The sequence below is a fragment of the Euleptes europaea genome, chromosome 4, assembly GCF_029931775.1.
Source record: "Euleptes europaea isolate rEulEur1 chromosome 4, rEulEur1.hap1, whole genome shotgun sequence".
Classification (NCBI taxonomy): Eukaryota; Metazoa; Chordata; class Lepidosauria; order Squamata; family Sphaerodactylidae; genus Euleptes; species Euleptes europaea.
Window position 1 is genome coordinate 90,749,620 of NC_079315.1, and position 24,133 is coordinate 90,773,752.

Below are 24,133 nucleotides of genomic sequence, written 5' to 3' on the forward strand. Positions count from 1 at the left end.
GGCTATTGGGCAAAGCCTCACTGTGCATGTGGTATGAATGTTGTGCTTAACTGCAATAAATGGGAGAGTTGTGGGGCAGGGAGAGAAGACAACTGGGGAAAGCTGAGTCTCTTGGCTCAGGACTGTCAGATTCCCTCCTTTCATTTATCTAGCTAATTCAGTCCATTCCTGAATTTCTTTACTCAAAACAAAATTATAGTCCACATACACAGACACGCATACCCTATCTCTTGCCAGTATTCCTCCTTTCTGTCTAGTCACCTCAATGCATCCTGTAAACTGCAGATGAAACAAAGTAGCTCCTCCCACAATTTTAGTTGACTTTGTTTTAAATTTAATTCTCACCTTTTTCTCTTTCAAAGTCTTTTTCTGACATAGTGACTGGTAAAAGTAACTCTCCAATAGGGGGCTGGATATTAACATTGAACTGATCATCCTTTGTACTGAGAAAAGAAAATGCAGAGAGAGAGAAGTAAGTTGTTTTGTATTTTACAAAACTATTACAAATCTTAACTAATCTTCATCAACAATTAACATGACTCATTTTAATTTTAAGCAGAGTACTCAAGATATTGAGCATGTCGTTTTCTGCTTAGGTAACCTTTTCACAACTCTATCATCTAGGGTTGTGCATAGCAATATACCTGAAATGAAAATAAACCTGAAATCAGCCGTTTCGGCAATATTTGGGTTTTGGGTAGACCGAATACCAAAACCTGGGAACCTGCCCAAAGCCGAATACGTGATTCCCAAAACCCCCGAATAAATATTTGGCTTTTTCAAGTTTTGGCTATTCACCTTTGCTCAGATGCACAGCTGTGTGCTTTCTCCCATTTTTCTATCTTTGACTGGTTTTGTTAGGGCCCCATAGTTGGGGCCCTTTTGAGGTAGGGGTCATGTAATTGCAGCCAACGTGGTCTGACTAAACTATCCATCACCATTCAGTGGAATGATCAGGCTCAGGATAGTCTGGATGCAGAAGGTCATTTAAAAGACGGGGCTCACCCAGTCCCGTTTGGAGGGATGTACCCTCCAACTAAAAAGCACCAGCTTCAACAGCTGCTGAACAGCTTTGTCCTGAAGAAGACTGCTCACCTGTGCGGATGAGCAATCTCTTTCACAAGAGCTGCCTTGGTCATGACTTTGGCTGGCTCTGATATCACCCACACCAAACCTGCTCTCAAACTGAAGGTCGCCCCGAGTAGAGGCTTCGTTTCCCCGCACCATGACCATCTTTTGAAATCAGTTTGTTGATGACCATAATAAAGGACTGTTCACAGGATGTCATTTGCCACCAAAAGAAATGTTTTCCGTGCCTTATTTTTCTTGCATTTAAGCCATTTATCTCAGTTTGGAAACTAATTTGCATGAACATCATACTATGTGCCCCAATACAAAGGCACCCCCCAGACTTTGAGGCGCCAGCCTGCCAATGGGCTCTACTTCTGAACCTGACAACCAATGGACAGCTCGGCTCACAAATGCCTGGAGGATGGGGGTGATCCCTTTGCAGGCCCATAAAATTGGACCCTCTGTACCAACATTCACCAAACTTTTGTGTCCATCTAAGGAGAGTCCCTTGCAGTTATGCTGCAAATCTGGTGACTCTACCTTCAAAAATGCCCCCATGGGAGCTTTAAAAAAAATCCCCATAGACTAAAATAGACCTGAATTTATTTTTTTGTAAACCTGGAAATAAAGCTGAAATACCCCTTTACCAGTATGAGTATTCGGCTTATTCTGGGTTTACTGAAAAAAATCAAGCCCCATAAACCCAAAATGTACTGAATTTGTTTTGCACGACCCTACTGCCACCTCAACAATCCTGTAAAATATAGCACTATTTTATACATCATGAAATGATATAGACTGCTGTAAGTCATAAAAGATTTATAAACCATTCTTTATTTAGGAAATTTACACATCACATCTCCAGAGCCCCACTTCAGGAGGCTTACAAATAAAAACAATACCATAAAATCATAAGAACATAATAAATTATCAAAACAAGACAGCAGCATAAAAGAGCATAAAAAATCCATTTTAAAACTTTAGACCAGAAGTAGACCATAAGATAGCAAACAGATAAAACTTCTTAGGTAAAAGCACAGGTAAAAAGAACCATTTGACCTGGCATCTAAAAGATAGTAGAGTAGGTGCCAGGTGATTCTGAACGGGGACAGTGACCAAAAGTGAGGTGCCACTCCTGAAAATGCCCTGTCTCTAGTTGCCACTAGCCTCACCTCTGAAGGCATACCCCAAAGAGGAGCCCTTGGAAGGAAGATCTTAATTTGTTGGCTGGACAGTACTGGGCATGTTCCTTCAGGTACATCAGTCCCAGCCTCTTAGGGCCTTAAATGTAATAACCAACACTTTAATTGTACCTAGAATCAGATGGGTAGCTAGTGCCGATCTTTCAACATCGGTGTGATATGATCACTGTAAATAATACCCAACAAACCCTGGGCTGTCATGTAAGTCCAGTAAACCAAATTTTGTTGACTGGCAATAAACCAGGATTTCAAACTAGAATTTGTAGCAGGCTTTATTAATCACTGTTGCTCTTTTTGACATCTGAATTTATAAATGACTTCGTTCCATAGCCATGTACCTTCCAGTTGTTTGGCCCCAAAGACAGTGGTATAGGGAAAGCATCCTCCCTGTTAGGAGGTAGAGAGGAAGCAAAAAGCAGAAAGACACAAGAAGAGGGGGATTTATGTTGGAAATGTGGAAACGAAAGAGGCACTTTTATGCATGTATGGTGGATATGTTAAAAAATTAAAAGATTTTGGAAAAAAGTTATTAGGGAAACTAACAATTTGATTAATGTGAGAGTAAAAAGAGAACCCTCATTTTGTTTGTTAGGAATTCCACAAAACAACATAGGTAAATATGACAGGGTTATTTGTCAATACAGTTTTGCCGCTGCAAGAATAGTAATAGCTAGAGTATGGAAGCAAGTGAATAAACCTTCAATTCGGGACTGGAGAGAGAAATAATGGATTTATATGAGGATGGCCAAATTAATGGAATTCCTACACAGAAAGGATTTGGAAGAATTTAAAAAAACTTGGGGTAAGGCCGCCACATATTGGAATAAACGGGCAAAAATGGATTTACTATTTTACTTAGAGAGTTATAGAAATTAGATTTAATAAATTTATATTTTATAGTTAATAATATCTTCAATACTGTTAAGACACTTCTACGGAAGTCGGGTGATGGGTCACTTTTTTAAGGTGGGTGGAGGGTCAAAGGGGTATCTTAGTTTTTCCAATTTTATATACTCTGTAATTGTAAATGTATTGATAAGTTTATATAGATACCCTTTTGTATTTTCTTTTTTTAATGTTTTGTAATATTATTATTGTGTTTGTTTATTTTTATTTTATGTGTTATATATATATATGTATAAAGGAAAGCATCCTCCCTGTTAGGAGGCAGAGAGGAAGCAAAAAGCAGAAAGACACAATTGGGTTTTTTGTTGTTGCTTATATCTGGTATACATGTCAGACATCAATCAGCCTGTCTTTAAGCAGTATTTAAAGAAACCACAGGTTATTATGTTGTCTGAATATAGTACAACTTTCCTGTTTTAGTGACAAATGCTTTTACTGAGAAACTGTAGATAAGACAACAATAAAGATGTTTCCTGATAGGCAACTGAAGTGGGAATTCAAGAGAGAAAGGGGTTGAGGAATCATCATGGTGGCATGATAGGAGGGGGGAAAGAAAAAAAAGTCATAGAAATGTACCAGGTAATTCGATAGCACTCATCCCAAGTAAAGTGCACCTAGAAATACTTGATCTATAGTGGAAACCTAGGAGCCATTAGGATTTAGCTAGCTCCTTTCCCCTCCACTGCTTAGTCCCTAAACCCTGCTTTAATGCTTGTCTACAGTGGGCCCTTAAAAGAACACCTGCCTAACCTGCAGATGAAACCCAAATGAACCACCAGACAGAACATGAATTGGTGGTGGTAGAAAGTGCCATCAAGCTGCAGCTGACTTATGGCAACCCTGTAGGGTTTTCGAGGCAAGAGACGTTCAGTGATAGCTTGCCATTACCCACTTCTGGTAGCAATCTTGTTATTCCTTGGTGGTCTCCCATCTAAATACTAACCAGGGCCAACCCTGCTTAGCTTTCGAGAGTTAACAAGATCGGGCTAGCCTGAGCCATATCAAGGTGTCGTATCAAATTGAGCTAATAAATATTTCTTATAGAAAAATGGAAAACTGAAGTAGAATCATAGAGATGGAAGGTGTCATACAGGCCATCTAGTCCAACCCCCTGATAAATGCAGGATCAACCTAAAGCCGTGTTGGCGAACCTATGGCACATGCGCCGACTCCGGCATGCGGAGCCCTCTCTGTGGGCACGCGCGGGTAAGTGGCTCGCTGTGGTTGTGTCGGTAGCAGCCAGCTTGCCCTCTGTCACTGCACAGGGTTTACGGTTGCCGCTGCCAAAACTCTCCTCTTCGGCCTCCGCTTCTCCCACCTTTTTATCCTCCCCCCTCTTCCCCTGTCTCCGCCTCCCAAGCCCATAAAGGGCCCTCGGTGCTTGCTCCACCCACCTCCTTCCCCCTGCGCTGAGGCCGTGGGCCACACCCCCGTCCCGTCCGTGCTTGCCCGCCAGTCAGCTGGGCGGAGCCGGGGCCCTCAGCAGCGGTGCAGCTCTGGCCTGGGGCCGCTGTATCGGCGGCGCGGGGCATCCCAGCCTCGCCGTCTCGCCCTCCCCCCAATCAGCTGTTCTGGTCTGGCGCCGTCTCGCCCCTCCGTGCCCCGGGCGGGGACAGCGCCGCCAGTAGCGGGCAGCTTCCTGCAGCCCCCTCGCAGCCCAGGGCCTCCGCGACTCCACCAGGAACTTCTGGGAGCGTCCCTCCTCCCGCGGCACCCATGCCTGAGGGGAGGTCGCGAGGGTGAGCTATGCCTCTTCAGTCGACGGTGTCCTTCTCCCCTCGACCCCGCTCCCCGTTGCCGCGCCCTGGCCTCCCAAGGGTCGGCCGCCAGGTAGGTGTGGCCGGAATGGGGGGGACGCCAACCAACGACCCAGGACAAGGGGAATGGACATATTCATGGAGAAGAGGGATATTCATGGCTATTAGTTAGAATGGATACTAGTCATGCCGCATACCTATTCTCTCTAGTATCAGAGGAGCATGCTTATTATTTTGGGTGTGGTGGAACACAGGCAGGGCAATGCTGCTGCAGTCGTTTATTTTGGGGCTTCCTAGAGGTGCCTGGTTGGCCACTGTGTGAACAGACTGCTAGACTTGATGGGCCTTGTTCTGATCCAGCAGGGCCTTTCTTATGTTCTTAAAATGCAGGGAAGGGAAGGCGTCTGGCTCCTCCCTTCCCGGCCGTGACGCCAAGTCCTCTATGGCCTGTGGGTGTGCTATATGAGAGGACTGAAGATAGACATGGCACTCATTGTACTGGGATTGTCAGGGGGAACTTCATCTTATTTATGCAAATTCCCCAAGAAGGGAATATCCATTTCTTTAGTGTTAACTAATAAGTGTTTGCTATTTTTGGTATAGGGATAGATTTGTATTGGGTGCTTCATTTTTTAAAAATTTTTTTGTCTTTTTGTAGACTCCAAGTCTTGAACACCCAAAAATGAGTACAGCAAAAAAAGCTCTGTTATTGTGTTTTTCTTTTAAGGCAAAAGATGTCAATGTGTGAGTTGTTTTTTCTAAACTAAAACCTCAGTATTCAGGTTAAATTGCCGTGCTGGCACTTTGCAATAAATAAGTGGGTTTTGGATTGCAGTTTGGGCACTCAGTCTCTAAAAGGTTCGCCATCACTGACCTAAAGCATCCCTCATAAGTGTTTGTCTAGCCACGGCTTGAACATTGCCAGTAGAGGCAGCTCATCATTAAATCAAACCTTTTTTTGGGGGATGAACCTGAAATCTGGTGTCCAAATAATGAAAAGTTTTATGGGACTGGTTAAACAGACTACTGCATTTGCATGTTAGAGAAGCATTGCACTGCTGGCAGGAATTCTTCTCATATTTATTTGCTTTTGGGAATTTGCATTTAACTCTGCACTTAGTGTTGTTGTTTTTTGCACTTAATCAGGAAATATTGTTATGGTAGAATAAATTTTAGTACTGTTGATATTTTGCCGAGTGTGAGTGGAAACTGGAGTGTCTTGCTTAAGGCTACTCAGAAAACTGTTCAACTCACCTAGCATATGAGCTCATATCTCCAAGGTCAAATCTACTAGAATGCATAGGAACAACTGGCCAAGACTGCAACCATTAAACAGCATTATATTTCTCTTACAAGCTTTGAAGGTTCTCTTGACCTTTGTGCCATTCAAGTCTTGAGTATGCTTGCACAGTATGAGATGCTCAGAAAGCCAGACGGGAATTTAATCCTTTGGCACAGGCTATTTGTCAACAGCTACTACCATGAGTGTCTTCTGCAAGCCCTGAAGACACAAGTCAGGGAAAAGAACTGCTTTATGGCCGGAGCTATTTTTTTAAATGTTTCAATCACAGCTTCATTTCCCCTTTACTAATCTGGGCATAAGACCCCCTTTGTAACAAAATGTGTAAACACGCAGTCTAAAACATGGGCAGAATATCCTTTAGACAAAATTCTTCTGAAATAAAGTATTTTGGTATATAGATCACTGCCTACATGCTCTCTAGATCCTCTTTGTCCTAAAGCAGCACATTAGTCTCCTATGCACCCATCAGGTATTATTCTAAATAGGTGCTTCTAGCACCAGAGGAACCTGCTACACAATGGAGAACCACTTTTGCAATGGAAGAAGCAAAAGGAAGAAGGAAGAAGCAGGATGTTGAAAAAGGCAAACAAAGAAGCACACTTCAAGAGGAGGTTTCTGTTTCCTATGCTAATTCAAAGTAATGGATGCAAAATTAATATCTGATTTTCATGGGTTATTTTGGCTTGGTGTCTGAGAATTCCAGCACTTTCAAGTTACTAAAAGATACTTAAAGGTAAATAGACAACTATTAAGTAATTGATGCATAAGGAAGTTAAGAGGGGAAAGCTATGTGTTGCTGTCTAGGTAATAAAAATATATATAACACCCAGCATATTGGCCGCCTTCCTGGTTTTTGATGTTATGGATGTTTATATGTTTTTTTATTAAATTATTGCATATATACTTTATTTTAAACATTTTTAATTTTGAAATGTTTTAATGTTTGGTGTTCACTGCCTTGGAGACTCTATTTGGGTGCAAAGGTGGCACAGAAATGCAGGCTTCACAATTTCACAAAATGAAGTTTGGGCACTTTAAAACAGCAGTAGCTCATCAGCAGGCCAAGGTAATTATACACACCTTTAGAATGCTGGACATTCACATTACATTTTAGCTTGCATTGCAAATAATAATTCAAAAATTGATTGTTGGAAAGCCTCAGTTATCCTACTTAAACACATTTCTAGGAGGAAAAATCAATTGATTAATATACATGGTATTTAACCTGTTAACACTTGCTGTTGGTTTACTAGCTTTTAAACCTTAGAGCTCTAGATATCAGACTGGCTGATAGATAAGGCACATACAGTCATAAACATAGAAGGTGTGTTTGTTGTATTAAGCACAACTGCACGACAAATGGACTTCCAAAAACTAAAAATAAAAAATTCTGCCATTTAACTAAAACCATTTATTGCTTTATTATTATTATTTAATAAAACTAGTTGTTGCCATGCTTAATTCAGCTTTCATTTAACAAAACAGAAATTGTGAAAGAGCATTTAAAATTATTGGGTTTCTTTTCACACATGAAGTATTTAAAGGATAAAGTATTGCCAATATGACATGAACTAGCTTCAGTCCATATACAGTAAATCTATAGGAAAATGTTCTCACATGGTTGATGGAGTTTAGCTAAAGTGCTCAGCAATTTTAATTCTAATTGTAATTTGAATTGAGATCAAGCTTGGTGTAGTAGTTAAAGCTTTAAACCCAGGTTCAAATTCCCACTCCATGAAGCTTGCTGGATGATTTGGGCCAGCTGATCTCTTTCAGCCTAAACGCCCTAACCTATCATACAAGGTTGATGTGAGGGTAAACTGATGTAGCCACTGAGCTCCTGGGAGAAAGGGCAGGATGAAGATATATGATAAATAATTCTGCCTTGCTAGTCATCATAAAAATGGTCAATAAAAATAAAAACAGATGCCGTTTTGAATGGACTGTGCCTGTGCGTTCTAAGTTTGTACATATACATTATTATTTCTGTTATGTGTATCATAGCAGAATTGCCAGCCTGGTTAATTTATTTTCAGTAAACGAAAGGCGTACTTTGATTCAATGATAGGGACAACTTTCAAAATCAGCGTGCCAAAGAATGCCCTCAGGGAACACTTGCTTCCTTAAAACTTCCACCAGCCATGGATTTAGTGCCTCCAGCTGATCTAATGTGTTACACAGAAGCATCACTGAAGTACTTTGCCTTAAATCTTCTGGGAGAATACTGTTAATCCTAAACATTCTTGAACAGTTAGAACTCCACTGGTGACCATGAATCAATGGGGCTTTGAAAGTGCAAATGAATCAAGGAAGCCAGCATAAACACAACAGAAAACAGAAATCAAGTATGTGAAACAATTAAATGTCTAATCTGCCCTCTCTCTTAGGCTCTCAGGGATTAACAATCCAATGAAAAGATCTGCTAAACGTCCTCTTCCTAAAGGCTAGAATGATTACTAGGCACACTTAAATTTCTGCATATTAGACGAGCAGCTCAATATGCCCCAAATAACATCCTTGGTACTGCAGTACTGCAGACAGCACAAGACCATTCTGAACAAGACCATAAACCAAATGGATATTAGCAGTTTCTGCTGCAACTAACTCCTGCCACAATTTCCAGAACTATGTCATACGTTTTCTCAGGTCAGACCATGGACAAAGAGATAAGAAAGATACAATAAGATGATGACAGGATCTGCTAGAGATGATAAATAAGCTGCTGCAAATTGGGTTGGTAGACTAACAGCCCATTCCTGACCTTGAGGGCTGAAAGTCCTTAAGAAGAGCGCAGGGGCCTGCGCCGGCATCCGTGCCCCTTGCACCAGCGCCCATGCCCCTTGCGCTAGCAAGAATGGCACAGACGCTGGTGTCGGGCCTCTGACCCCACCCTCTCAGTGCTGCCATGGCAGGGCAACCCTGGGACGCCAGCTCAGCCTTCCGCCAGCGTCTTGACAGGGGGCGGTCCAGGGGATGAGCCGCCTATAGGCAGCCTCTTAACCCTTTTCAGGCCAGGAATGTCCCCTTTGCCCTCACCTCGATGTACACCACCTTTTTAGGTGACATATCCCCATGGAACTCTATGGAGCGGTTCTATGGGGCTCAAGGGTGAGGGCAGCATTTTGGCTTCGGGGGGGGGGGGCTAAATCCTTCTTTGAAGGTGGCGCTGCTTCCAGCTATTGGCTCAGCCCTTCCTCTCAGGAATGGGCTGTAAATTTACAATTTAGAGAGTTGTCACGAGAGATGGGACACAGGGTAAGGGCAAGAAAGAATAAGTGTAAAAAGGGGAAAAAACAAAATTAATAAGGTTGAATATATGCAGATGTTCTCCAGGTTTCAGAGAATAATTTACCTATAACTTGGCTAGTAACATAATACTTATTTTAGATCTTTTTATATTAATAATGGTGTCATTTATAAGGCACTGAGCGTCACTGTTCAAACTGAAATGTTTGGGGCAATGTCATAACCATTTAAGGATACACCAAGTTCTAAAATAACATGCCTGATCATTTTTGTCCAGTTGCTGCCACTGCTACCTCGCAATGTGTTTCTAATCCCTTTTCTTCTTTTTTCAGACTTTTATTTGACCATCCTAAACTGTGGTAATACCAAGGAGTTCAAGTTTTTGTTAAAAAGAGGGAGAGAACCAGAGAATCAACATGAGAGTCTATTGGTGAAATCTATCCATAACTAGCAATGCCATGTACATTTCAAATGACACATTGATGACACCAATCAGCCCTGTGTTTGCAACTCACCTAAAAGGCAGGATTTCACATTCTTAGAAATCCAAGAACATTTTTATTAAATTTGTAGCCATCTCAATATAGTAGAGGAAATATAAATAGAATAGTTCAAGGTTTTTTGCTAGCTAACGTAAGAAAGTAAAGGGGGGCATTGCTACAAGTAGATAGGGAAAACATCTTCCTAAGTGCTAAGCAAGTGTTATGTCCAATCTTCAAATTAAGGATTCTCTCTTTACTATCTTTAATTAGATGCATTCCTTGGAAAGCTTTGCTTAATAAAAATAGTGCTTACCAGGGAGTTCTTTCAGCAGCTTTTAACTCTTTCTCTATTACATCTCTCCTCAGTTAAGATTATTTAGATAAGGAACTATTAAAAACTCTAAAATGTTTCATTACCAATGTTTGTCTTTTCTTTATATAGTTTGTTTTTTATTGAATCACTGGTGGTATTACACTGGCTACCTTACAAGAATAGTAGATTTTGCTATGCAGAACACACAGTCAATGACTGGCATCTAAACCAATTGATCTACCCATTACCACTATCTCCCTTCCCACACAAGCCTTACTACAAAGCTATTGATTTAAAACACTGCCGATCGGTTTCCATTTTCTGATTTCAGGCAGGCTAATTAAGAAACTGAGTAATTGTGATTACACTGCTTCAGGATCAATTACATTTGATGCAAGACAAAGTACTCTTTTTGGAACGATGTAAGAAAATAATTACAATCAGAAATGGCTTATAGGTGTACCTTTCCCTAAGTATAAAACCAACATCATGCATACTTTTCTTTGTGCTGGGGGGAGGGGATTAATAAATAAAAACATCTTAAGTAGTTGAGTTGAAGTGGTAATACTAGCTTCTATAGGACAAAATATGTCCCATTTAGAAAGTGTAGAAAGTATTATCTGCAATCTCCTATGCGTACAAAAGTAAAGATCTCTAACCACGGTATAGAATACACCCCTGCCAAAATATAGCAGGAAGCCAAAGCGAGACACTGCTACTCTTTTAAGAGACCAGTATGCTGTAGTGGTTAGACTAAGATCTGGGAGACCCATGTTCGAATCCCCAGTCTGCCATGGAAACTTGCTGGGTATCCTTGGGCTAGTCATACACTCTCAACAGGGTTGTTGTGAAGCTAAAATAGAGGAGGGAAGAATGTTGAAAGTCCTTTTGGGTCCCTATTAGGGAGAAAATTGGGGCACAAATGAAGTAAAATAATGACCCCTAAAACTGCTGTGGAGTGTGACTGTGCATGCCTACTGCCATCTGCTCTCACGAAAATCTCTAGCAGCAGGGAGTGGCGTGTGGTTACAGTTCTTGTCAACTGGGGCTTTAAGTTTAGTGATGAGGGGAGGCTAGTGGCCTGTTGCTTGCTTCACCTTCAGCTCAGCAAAAGCTTCCATGATAGGTTAAAGCTGAAATGGGGTCAAACTTGTTCTCCCCCCCCTCCCCATTTTAGCCTTTCTGTGGGGGCTTGGGATGAAAGCAGTTCGCTTTCCTCCTTTCAGTCTTGATCCTGTCACGTGACAGGACTGTCAAGGTGCCACATCCTTAGAAATCACAGGGTGCAGCAACAGCCCCATAAGAGCTGCCTCATCCCTGGCTTACATGAGTGTGCCCAGTAACAGAGACACAGAAGACAACCAGCTCCATGTCTTTAAAGACTGTCAATCTTCCCAGGAACCTGCTGACTGCAAAGTGAGAAACTAAAGAGGGAGTGGAATAAAGAAAAAAGAAACCTCCCTCCACTCTGACCAATTTCTCCCCTCCCCAGCAAATTCCTTGTGGGTTCCATTTAGAAAATATGTGCAAAATGTGTCTGATCACCATTAAAGCTTTAACCCAAAAGCTTAAACCCAAACTTCCTTTATCCATACATTATTAGAACTAATGTATTCTACATTTCTATTATATAACAGAAAATATTATCTGGGTTATATATACTTTTTCATCCTTTCTAACTGCTAGAGTTAAAATGGTCTGCGACTGGGAAACAGAAAAGCAACTATTTTATTTTCTTATTTCAGCTCTCAACTTAGTGCTTAGCTTGAGCTGTGTCATTGGGTTCACATTGTCCAAATCATTAAAATGAATATACCACTGGTGTCTGAAGCAAATCTATTTACAGTCACGTTACTCATAGTCTGGAGTTGAGGCATATTGATCTTTCTTGTTTGTCTAATAGGAAAATAATAAACAATTACTAGGCAATGTTGGAGAAAGTAATCAGTTTTTATATATCACTAATACAGCAAACCTCCCAAAACATAAAAGTGATGATCTGCATAAAATCAATGTGTTATGCTACATTGCTTATATTCATCACTGCAAAGAACCTCAGCCTTCAGTGGCTTAAGTCTGGAACTGAAGTATTAGCACGCCGAGAAAGGGAAACTTTAAGAGTACACATGCTTCTTAAAATTGAGAATTCTATCAACATTTTATATTACATTCAAAACTCAGGATCAGCATAGTATATAGGAGAAGCTTAGTTTTTATATGGACTCTCAAAAGCAAACCCTGCTGGATCAGACAAGTGGTCCATCTAGTCCAGCGGCCAACCAGTTGTACTGGAGGGCCAAACAAATGGGGCACAGAGGCAGAGGCCTTCCCCTGCTTCAGCCTCCCAGAACTGGTATTCAGAGGTTTGCTGCCTCTGTATATGGAGGCTCCCTTCAGTCACCATGACTAGTAGCCACTGATGGACCTCTCCTCCATGAATGTGTCTAACCCCAAAATCTGATCCTTAATATTACTACAACTATCATACCAGAAACTACTGCAGGGAATACTTAGGACTGTCCAATAATTTGCTGAATATTTAAAAGAAGCTGTTAATTTCTTTTTTAAAAATCTTGATGAAAACAAACAGAAAAAGTGGAGCAAATCTCAAGCTGTGTAATGAAGTGGCAACCACCAGAACGTAACAACCAGAATGTGGAATGTAGGGCTTCATGAACCAGTACATTTTTGGTTCTTTTTTAGAGTTTGCCTACTTTCAAGGAGTGCAAATTATCCCTGCCCAATTTTTTAAAAATCAAAGTTTGACTGTTCCACTGAATTTTTAGTTGACTATAATTTTACACCTGTTATGGTTAGCATGTAGCGCAGGGGTGAGGAACCTTTTTCCTGCCAAGGGCCATTTGCACATTTATAACATCATTCGGGGGCCATACCAGGTGTAGATCTCCTGGCAGGGGATGGAGAGGCTAGGGCTGCCAGGTCTACAGCCACCACCTGGAGGTTGTGGTAAAACAAGTAATCAGCCTGCTGTAATGTTGGTTATACTCTATAAAGACAGCAGTATTAGACCAAAGTAACATTGCAAAAAGGTGCTATATTATATTTATATTGGTAGAAAAGAGCAAGAGTCCAGTAGCACCTTAAAGGCTAACAAAAATATTTTCTGGCAGGGTATGAGCTTTCGTGAGCCACTGTGAATTATATTTACAGTGAACACTCTTAACATGAAAAATTCTTATATTCAGCATTGCTTATTTAAACCAAACAAAAAAACTTCAAACTTTTAGAGGCATTTTCCATATATGTTCCATTCACAGTTCTAAAGAGTTCAATTTCGTGTTGAAGAGTGCATACGTGGAACTGTATCCCGTTTGTTGCACTATCTTGTGATGCGAGGTTGGGGTCTCTCAAACAATCCAGTCCGGAGGGCGTGTTTTACAGGGGTCCGGATCATCAACATACCAAAGGATCATCAACATACCAAAGGAATGACCAGCCAAAAGAGTTGCAGATATGTAATCCCAAAACAAGCATTAATATTTCCCCCCTGCCATTCTGTGAACTGAACTTGTTTAGCAGTCACAATTTCATCACTCAGTTTACTAGAACCTACTTAAAACACTGAAGTTCAAGTTAAAATAGGCCTTAAAATTCCAGGTGCCACGTGGCACCATTGTGACCTGAAGTCTGCACATGGCACCAAAAGCTCCCATGGCCCTCAAGTCTGAAAATTCTGTTACAAAATTTAAGAGGAGGAGGAGGGAAAGAGTCAACCCTTAAAAGGAATCACCTGCAAAACATCTAGCACAGAGCAACTTTGTTGCTAGAATATGAGCTCCGTTGCAAAAGGAGCTGGGGGAAAGCTAAAGGCAGGCAGGTGGCTATGCTTGGTGGGATTTAGGAATTTAGGAGACATGAACTGGGGAGGAAACAACGAGTCTTTCAGTCTTGAAGCCAATTTTCAGTGGTACCAGAATCATTCAAAGCACCAATAATAGAGCAGATTGTGAATAGTTGGATGTAGGGAGGAAATCCTGCTGTAGATGCCTCAGACAAGGCGATGGGAGGTGCGCTCCTTCAGAGGGATGACCAAGGGAGACTTAAACCCTGCGCATATTTTTCTAAGAAGTTCAACTGGCCGATTGGAGAAAAGGAGGCCATGGCGATTAAGCATGCGCTCACAGTCTGGCGACAGTTCCTGGAGGGGGCGGCCGAATCCTTTGAGGTTTGGACTGCCTCCTTGCAAGAGTCGGATGCTGCGGTCTCCCGCCTCTGGACAGTTCCGGAAAGCCTCCCGGAGACCGTCAAGAAGAAGTGGGGGGATGCTCTTCAGCGGGAGCGGGGGGAAGAATCTCTCCCGTCCCAGGTGACGGACAAGAATGGTATCCGTAAGGACAAACATTACGTGCCCATGGAGCTGCGGCGAGAGGTATTGGAAATGAGCCACAGTTCAACTACGGGGGGACATTTCGGGTTTGTGAAATCTTTGCACCTAATAAGAAGGCAGTTTTGGTGGCCTGGGATGCGCCAAGACATCGATGTGTTCATTAAATCCTGTCCTGTGTGCGCGACTAGCAAACGCTTGATGGGAAAGCCCCCGGGATTACTAAAGCCCCATGAAACTCCAGAGGCACCCTGGCAGGTGATTGGGATGGATTTTATAACCAATAATTCGGGGAAGACAGTTCTGTGGGTAGTCACGGATCTTTTCTCTAAGCAAGTTAATCTCGTGCCGTGCGAAGGAATGCCGTCTGCACACAAACTGGCTCACTTGTTCGTGCACAACATATTCAAACTGCACGGATTTCCACGGAAGGTGGTGAGTGATAGGGGCTCCGTGTTTGTGTCTAAATTCTGGAGAGCGTTTTTAGGACTTGTGGGTGTACAACTGGGATTGTCTTCCGCCTATCACCCTCAGACGGATGGGCAGACCTAAAGGGTTAATGTGGTGGTAGAATGCTACTTGCGTTGTTTTGTTAATTACCACCAAGACAATTGGGTGGACCTGCTGCCTTTGGCAGAATATGCCTACAATAATTCAGTACACTCTGCAACCGGAATAAGCCCGTTCAAAGCGGTCTACGGGTTGGATTTCGGACCCTTGGGGGCCGTACCCTCCCCACCAGAAGGTGATCCCCCCGAGGTGTATTTATGGGCTAACACAGTGAGGAACACTTGTCCCTGGCTTGTACAAAACCTGGAACAGGCAAAAAACAGGTACAAGACGCAAGCAGACAAACACAGGGCACCCCAGTGGGAATTGAAGGTCAGAGAGAAGGTGTACCTCTCCACCAAGAATCTCAGGTCTTTACGCCCGTGCAGAAAACTGAGTCAAAAGTTTGTGGGGCCGTTCACAATCTCCCGAGTTATCAGTGAGGTTACTGTGGAGTTGGAACTACCCAAAACCTTACAAGGGGTGCACCCGGTGTTTCATGTGAGTCTGCTAAAACCTTTTCTACCGGCACCCAAATGGCACCCCGAGCCCGCAGCTGCAAACCCCATCATGGTGCAAGGAGAACAGCACTTTGAGATCTCCAAAGTGTTAGATTCTCGGGTGCGGAGAGGGCGGCTGGAATATCTCGTACATTGGAAACATCTGAATTCCAGCCACGATGAGTGGGTGTCCGCTGTACACGTACAAGCTCCCACCCTAGTAGCGGAGTTTCATCGCCACTACCCCGTCAAACCGGGAAACCCGGGGGGGGGGGTCTTTGGGGAGGCGGAGTGTCAGCGAGGGCATGCAGTCGAGCCCTGGATAGCAAGTTCAGTGATTTTCCCCTCCACCTTTTCTTCCCGTGGGAAAGTCCCTTCAGTTGGGGAGAAAGGTGTGATAGCCAGAGCCACTATAGATCCCCATTTCAAAGTAACTTCCCTATTGTAATTCTGCTCTGATCTCAAGGTGTGATTTCACCGGAATCCTCTATCTCTTGATGTTGAGAGACCTCTGATGTTTTGCATTTCAAAGCTTTTACGTGTAAATATTTCTAGTGTGTGCATCCTATAAAACTGACCTCTAAATGTATTATCTCATTCTAACTTTTAAGTCCTTAGGCTTCTGTACTTGTTGCATTCTGAATAAAGTTTTCAAACTCTCTGCAAACGCCTGGAGTGAAGTTTATTATTCCTGAGATGCAACGGAGTCATAGAGTCTGACACCTGCCCTATTAATAGTGGCTTAATTTGTGGGAAAGGACCGTTGAAGCTTTTTGTGGCGTGTAGGTAAATAACATCACCTGACAAATAACATCCCATTGCTCCTCTATTAAAGGATAAGGACATTTTCCTCCAGGCCAATTGGAAACCCATTTATAACTTACAGGAAGCATGACACTTGCTTAATATGACAGAATAAAAATGTATTTGGTGTGGATGAGTCTGGGTCATCCTAGGTCCAAAGAAAATTCGTCAAGGTCTGCATTCTTATGAGAACATCATGTCTTAAGATCTTTGGCACCTTTACTCAGAGATTTGTTTCAGTTTTTCCATTTATTTTTGTCAGGATTTTAAAAATAAATTAACAGTTCAGCACAGCACACTTTATCAGCCCAGTTCTAAGCTAACTGCTCCTCAGGCAACTCCTTTGGATCTAACAAGCAGAAAACTGTATGGCCTATGTGTTAAAACTTAAGCAGACTCAAAGTTAAATAGTTTGCTGAAATGATAACACAAGTGTAAATTATTTATTTAAAAGTCAAGTGAATAATCAGCCAAGGTTAGTTAGCTCACTGAAAGTCTACCAAGCACCACACACTGAGTTCCATTCTGGATCCAGCAATGAAGAAGAAGAAGAGTTGGTTTTTATATTCCGATTTTCTCTACCTTTTAAGGAGAATCAAACTGGTTTACAATCTCCTCCACTTCCTTTCCCCACAATAAAAACCTTGTGAGGTAGGTTAGACTGAGAGAGCTCTAAAGAGCTGTGACTAGCCCAAGGTCACCCAGCTGGCTTCATGTAGAGTGGTGAAACCTACCCAGTTCTCCAGATCAGAGTCCACTGCTCATGTGGAGGAGTGGGGAATCAAACCTGGTTCTCCAGATTAGAGTCTACTGCTCTTAACCACTACACCACTTTGCCAGATACTTGTAATCTTCTAAGCAAACCTCACCACCCAAAACCAAGTTTCTTTATCGGTATAAAAGGAAGCAAGTTGCCTCCAGAAGAAAATGGTAAGTAATGAAACTGAACTTTCTCAATAATTCCAAAGAGATGATGCATATGTATACTGCTTATACGTCTAGTGCTTTTTTAGCTCCCTGCCTGACCTGTCCCAAGAGGTCAGGTGGAGGGTCACTGAATGCTTCTCCATACAAAAAAACCTGCTGCACACAGAAAACCAAATGTCAGAAAAAAGGCCAGGCTAGAATCCATAACATTGATACTTAGCTTTCTTGCACAGGGAAGCTGTTTTCTTTTGTATGGAGACAGATTCAGTCATGCAAGTCCACATTTTTTTACCATGTCAGTGAGAACTATGCTTAAGTAGCTTAGTGGTATCCTTTGATTCCAATTTCTGTATTTAGTTTAATGGAAAATTTTATGCATCCTTGCACAAGGCCTGGGTCACATTTGCAGTATAGAGGCTGCTTCTGCCCAGTTAGGATCCGATGCCAGAGCAGTATGTAGGAAATGGGTACTATATGTCATGCTGATGACATGGTGACACCAACACTGGCATAGAACCGTGTGGTGTGGGTTAGATCCAAAGAATCACCATCAGAGCAAAACACACTATTTGCCGCCCCCCCTTCATACCACAGTCCCCTGAAAGGATCTCCCCTTCCCAAGGGTTGGCAGACTTTTGAAAATAGCATAGGATGTGATACAGGGACCCTCAATGTACTGGACACTCATAAACCAGGCATCAGCTCTGTTGAGTCCTGTGCTGATTGATGGCAATATAAATATAACAGCAGGCAAATGACAGGGGATAAACAGTGCACTATACTTAGATATATGGAAATGCTACGAGAGATCTTCCAAAGATTTGGTACAGAGTGTCACTAATACTCTACAAGGTTCTCAAGCATACAGATTCAAGAATGGCACTTCTTGGATCAGTGATTTGGATGCCATGAACATGGTGAACTGTCTGAAAATTTAAAAAAATGGAATCCAGACAAAAATGAAATATGAGTATTTTGTGAATGAGCAGATAGTATACCTTTTTCAGATATACTTTTGAAACAGCCAAAACCTTCACACAAATTTCCCCTCTGGTCCCAGAGATCAAGAATAAGGAAATACATTCCCATGGATGACATTTATTGCTTGTTGAGTATGTATTTTAATTTATATGTATTTATTTACAAAATTTATACTTGTACCTTCCCACCAAGGAAGCTAACAGATTAAAAACATACATAATAAAAACATGCCTTAAAAACCATTAAACCGAACAAAAATACACAACTGAAACAAAACCAAGCTAAAATACACAAAGAAAAGCATATAAACAATTAAAAACATAGGGCAGGAAGGAGGGATCACTGGAGGAATGCCAAACAAAAAAAGTCTTCACCTGCTAGCAGAAGCAGCTGGCTAACCAGCTGGAATTGAAATAAAATGGCACTCCTAGCCACAGCTGCTCCTGCTTATCCAGCAGTAGGCCTGGGTCCAAGAGTACCCCCAAACTACAGACCTGTTCCTGCAAGAGGAATGCAACCCCCTCCAAATTGGGCTATATCAAGACCTGGGTCAGACCTTCTACTGCTCATCAATAGAACTTCTGTCTTGTTGCAATAAAGTTTCAGCTTATTAGCCTGCATCCATTCCAAACCTGCCTCCAGGCATTCAAGTCTTCTATAGCCTCCCTTGGATCGGCAGGAAGTCATCCGCATATTGGTGACAACTCAGCCCAAATCTCCAGAGGATCTCACTCTGCAGTTCCATGTATATGTTAAAAAGCATAGTGGACAATATGGAGCCTTGTGGCACTCCACAGGCCAGAGGCCAAAGAGCTGAGCAGCAGTCCCCCAGTGCCACCTTCTGAAACCTACCCTCCAGGTAGGACCAGAATCTCCACAAAACAGTGCCTCCTAGGCCCAGCTCAGAAAGGCAGTTCAGAAGGATACCATTATCGAGGGAATTGAAAGCCACTGAGCAGTTCAGAAGAATCAACAGAGTCACACTATCTCTGTCCATTTCTTGGCACAGGTCATCCACGAGGGCAATCTAAGCTGTTCAGTCCCATAACCAAGCGTGAAACCAGATTGGAAAGGATCCAAACAATCTGCTTCATTTTATTTATTGTTATCTATTTACATGGTTTATAGCCCACCTTTCTCACTGTGACTCAAGGCAGAATACAGAGTGAGTCAAACACAATCAATAGAATGGGACAACCAATAAACAAAGAAGTAATGTTGGATTGCAGATATTTGAAAATAAGCAGAAATCTGAAAACGGAGTTGAAACACTTACACATTAACATGACACGTTAAATGATGTAGAATATTATATAAGTAGGATTGTACTTGCAGAAACAGACAGTACATACAATACCCAGTAGAACAGTCCAGTCCCTATACCTTTACCAAAGCATCTTTCTGAAATATTTTGTTAAATTACAGCCCTAATTACCTGTGTAAAAAAAAGCCCTCCTGAATAATTCGGTTTTGCATAGTTTGTGGAAAGCCAGGAGGTTGGGAGTCTTCCTGACCAAATCTGTCAATCCATTCCATACAGTAGGGGCCACAACAGAGAATGCATGTGTATGGGCAGCTGCTGATTTCCCCTTTTGCAGGGTGGCACCTCCAGGAGGCCCTGCTCCAATCAGCAATGATTTCATGGCACAGCATAGGGCGAGAGGTGACCCCACACATATGAGGGTCCAAGGCCATGAAGGGCTTTGTATGTTATAGTCAATATCTTGAATCGAGCCCGGTACCGGATAGGCAGCCAATGGGATGACTGCAGAATGGGAGTAATATGCATGCTCTGCCTAGTCTCTGATAACAACCAAGCTGCAGCATTTTTGTTCCAACTGAGTTGGAATCTCTTATAAAAACCTTTTTCCATCTCAGAAATGAACATATTGATCAGCCTTAAAAGCTGCTTCATACTCAAGAATACGCCAATCTAATCCGTTAATATTAAAATGGCACATTTAAGTATACTAAGCAAGAGAGAATACATTATTTCACCCCTATTCATATCTACTGCAAACAGTCTGTATTTGAATAGTCACTAAAGTACAACTTACCACAACTGGAAATTGGCAGCTTGAGTAGAGTCACAGAAGTCAATACCCATTGAGGTTGTAACAGATTCCCCAGATTCAAGAGATTCTAGTGAACAAAATATTTTGAACATGAGACTAAACATGGAAAAAGTCATCTAAACACTGAACAAAACTATGCCTTGTTAAAATGTGAATTAGGTTCTGTTTATCTTAGCTTATTTATTAAATGTTACTAGCTTTCCATGATTTTAGAACAAATGTTTTGCAGCTTACTGATTAGATATTATCCATTGGAACTGTAAAGGAATCAATTAGAGAACTGGTGGCTGACCCTTTCAGGTTCTCCAAAGTGAGATACATGTAGATAGATATTTATCAGTGTCAGAAATGACACGGGAGTTATTGAGGTGACCTTGGTAAGATGGTGTTTGAAAAACCTCCTAAGTATGCCTGCTATAACAACATATTTTTAAATAATGACTCCATCTCAAAGAGTCAATATACTTGTGTAATGACTTAGATAACTTCTTGAGATTTAAAAAAAATGGTTTTAAAAAATGGTTATTTAAGGCATAATGAGTCGAAGTCCTATTTCAGTAAATAGTGAAATAATTTACAGTTTCAGAACACAACAATATAGATTACATATAATTTAATACTACCTTATACATTATTGTTACTGCATTAAGGTATTGCAACACTATGGTCCTTCCTTGCACTAGTTTTTGAACTTGAGCTGAGTGCAGACCAACATCATGTCTTCCTTTACTTTAAACGTCATTGAAGGTTCTTCTATAGCTAATGATTATTAGTCAGCAATGATATCATTTTCTCCCCTCCCCACATAAGATACATTATGGTATCTTGACTAATTTTAATTAAACTGTTTTCAGCCCTTGAGTACTCCCTATGCTTGAGTACTCCCCACCTATAATGCAACATGTATTACAGTTATATAGTCAATTTCTTCCTCCTCCCTTTCCCATTTTGAAGGAAAAAGTATTGCATAAAATGTGTAACATAAGACGACACCACATCATAAATGCAGCAATGGTGCATGAATGTTTTCATCCATGCTTTAGTAACTTCTCATGTCAACTACTGCAATGCATTGTGTGGGGGCTGTCTTTGAAGTTTAGATGTTTCCTTCAGTGCAGAATGATGTAGTACTCCTAGAAACACGTACAGGTTTAGAAAGCATGCCACTACTCTGAGCATCATTGGCTTATTAGCTCCTGAGTCCAGTTCCAAAGTTCCAGTAATCTTAAAATCCTACATGGGCTTTGCAAGGACATGGAGTCATACTTCCATTCCAGTAGCACCTGTCTAGGGGGATTTATGTTTTGAAGCATCTGGTGGTATCATTGCTGAATTTCCAGCATCAAATGGCTAATGGTTTCTTCGTGGTGGAAATTTCTTTTTAAATGTTTTTGAATGGTTTTTGGCTGTTTCTGGTTTGAAATTTATTTAGTTATTTGTATGTCTTATGGTGTCTTGTTATTAGCTATTTGTTTAACTGGAATGGTACATCACTTTGGGTACCATCTGTTTGACATATAAGTTGAAATGTGATATAAGTTAAAAAAAAAATACTTCCCCATCATGCCAGCATACAGATGAGCCATTTAGGCACACATATAAGCACCACCGATTTCAGTAGTACACACATAACTATGCATTAGATTGTAGTTGAGAAGTTGTATAGTTGTGAAGATCACTCCCTGCCATCTGAGGCTAGACAGAAGGCGACCCTAGAAAGTACCTTCTCGGTTGTGGTGGCAAAAGTTTGGAACTCTCTCCCCACGGAGATTTGTCTGTCTCCCTCTATCGCTGTCTTCCACCAACATGTGAAGACTTACCGGTACTTGTATGGCATATCACTGATAAAACTGCTATTGGCCCTCGTCCCTGGTTGTGATGTTATGTATGTTTGTATGTTTTTATTTAATTATTTTTATAAACTTTATTTTAAATGCTGTTTTAATGTTGAAATGTTTTAATGTTTGCCACCTTGGGTGGAAAGAGGACATAGAAATGCTTTAAATAAATAAATCTGAATGGCTAATCTAATTAAGCTATTCAAAACCCTACTGACAACTGCCATTTCCCCCCCACATGTGCTATTTAAGAAAAAGGGTGTCATCTTAAATTTGCATACAAGTCACAGTTACAGTTATGCACAGTAATGAAAAACCTTTTCTATATAACCCCTTTTCTAAGGGGGGGGGGAATTGTCTTACATTTAGGGTAATTCCCTTTCCAGTAAATACTTTTTTTGCTATTTTGTATTAACACTTAAAAAAGAAAATAAACATTTTTAAGGATAGTTCCAAGAAAACAAAACAATTACCTATTGAGTTAAACATGTGCATCCTCATGCCGCTAGGCAGCTTTTTATCACCTACATGGATATTCTCTATTTTCTGTTCCGTGGTGTTAGATAATGTTACTTGGACAGATACCATTTTATCACCATAAATGCATGGCTGCCTTGAAAAGTGATAATAAGCTGCTAATCCTTTCCCACTCATTCGGTGTAGCAGTTCATGAGTTTTCATCGGCACAAAAACTGGAGTACTGACCTGTGGTACATGAAAAATCAGAAATTAGTAAATATGTTCTTGGAGAAAATCTAACAAATACACAATGTGGGTAATCAATATTATATTCTACTCAAGAGATTCTGGTATGCAAGATTAAACAGCTTATTGTGGTCAACTGAAAACCTATAAGATAGAGTTCTCAAAATGTGTGTCATTATCACTCACTAGCAGATGGGCTGCTCATCAGAAGCACTTTCAGACAGATATAGCCTATCACACATCCCCAATACAATGTGGAAAAGCTAAAAACAATTGGCTACCAAGATAAATTAATTCATGCCATCATATTCCCTATTAAAACTGGACATTGAAGAAAGCTGATAGGAAGAAAGTAGATTCGTTTGAAATGTGGTGTTGGAGGAGAGTGTTACAGATACCGTGGACTGCCAAAAAACAAATCAATGGGTTATAGATCAAATAAAGCCTGAACTGAAGCTAAAATGACTCAACTGAAGCTATCGTATTTTGGTCACATTATGAGAAGACAAGAGTCTCTGGGAAACACAGTCATGCTAGGAAAAGTTGAGGGCAGCAGGAAAAGAGGAAGACCCAACAAGAGATGGATTGACTCAATAAAGGAAGCTACAGCCCTCAGTTTGCAAGAGCTGAGCAAGGCTGTCAAAGATAGGACATTTTGGAGGACATTGATTCATAGGGTTGCCATGAGTCAGAAGTGACTTGACAGCACTTAACACACACACACACACAAACAGTTGGGGAAGGAGTTGTGTTATTTCAGAAGAATGCAACAAAGCAGCCTTAGGATTGGCTTCAAGGAATGAGAACAGCTGGGATAATGGGGCATGGTGGGATACTCTGGGACCTGTTTTCAGATTGGTCTATTGTGCCATTGAACCATGACCTCAATTTCAAAATATGCCTCTACCTGAGTTCTGGTTCAGTGTAAAAGAGGAATGTAGTTTGCTACATTGAGGATTTCAGTTCCATTCACACTCTCATAGCTTTGTAAGATTAGGTTCTCTGGGGCTGCATCCATGAAAACAAAGCACCCCTCCGGAACAAACACTATGAATTAAGAGCTACTATTTCCATCATGATGTCCCAGTTTCAAAAGCAGGGAAGTTCAGGCACATTTTCTCACCGAGTT

General features: G+C 41.3%; 1 protein-coding gene across 1 annotated transcript in view; it reads right to left on the bottom strand.

Moving 5' to 3' along the window:
* Positions 1-24,133, bottom strand: part of AP3B1 (adaptor related protein complex 3 subunit beta 1) — a 201,387-nt gene that overhangs the window by 24,404 nt on the left and 152,850 nt on the right. The window contains exons 23-25 of the mRNA XM_056848189.1: positions 22,773-23,004; positions 20,444-20,528; positions 346-443 (exon numbers count right to left, since the gene is read on the bottom strand). Coding sequence (XP_056704167.1) covers positions 346-443; positions 20,444-20,528; positions 22,773-23,004 — 415 coding nt within the window. The remainder of the gene's footprint in view (positions 1-345; positions 444-20,443; positions 20,529-22,772; positions 23,005-24,133) is intronic.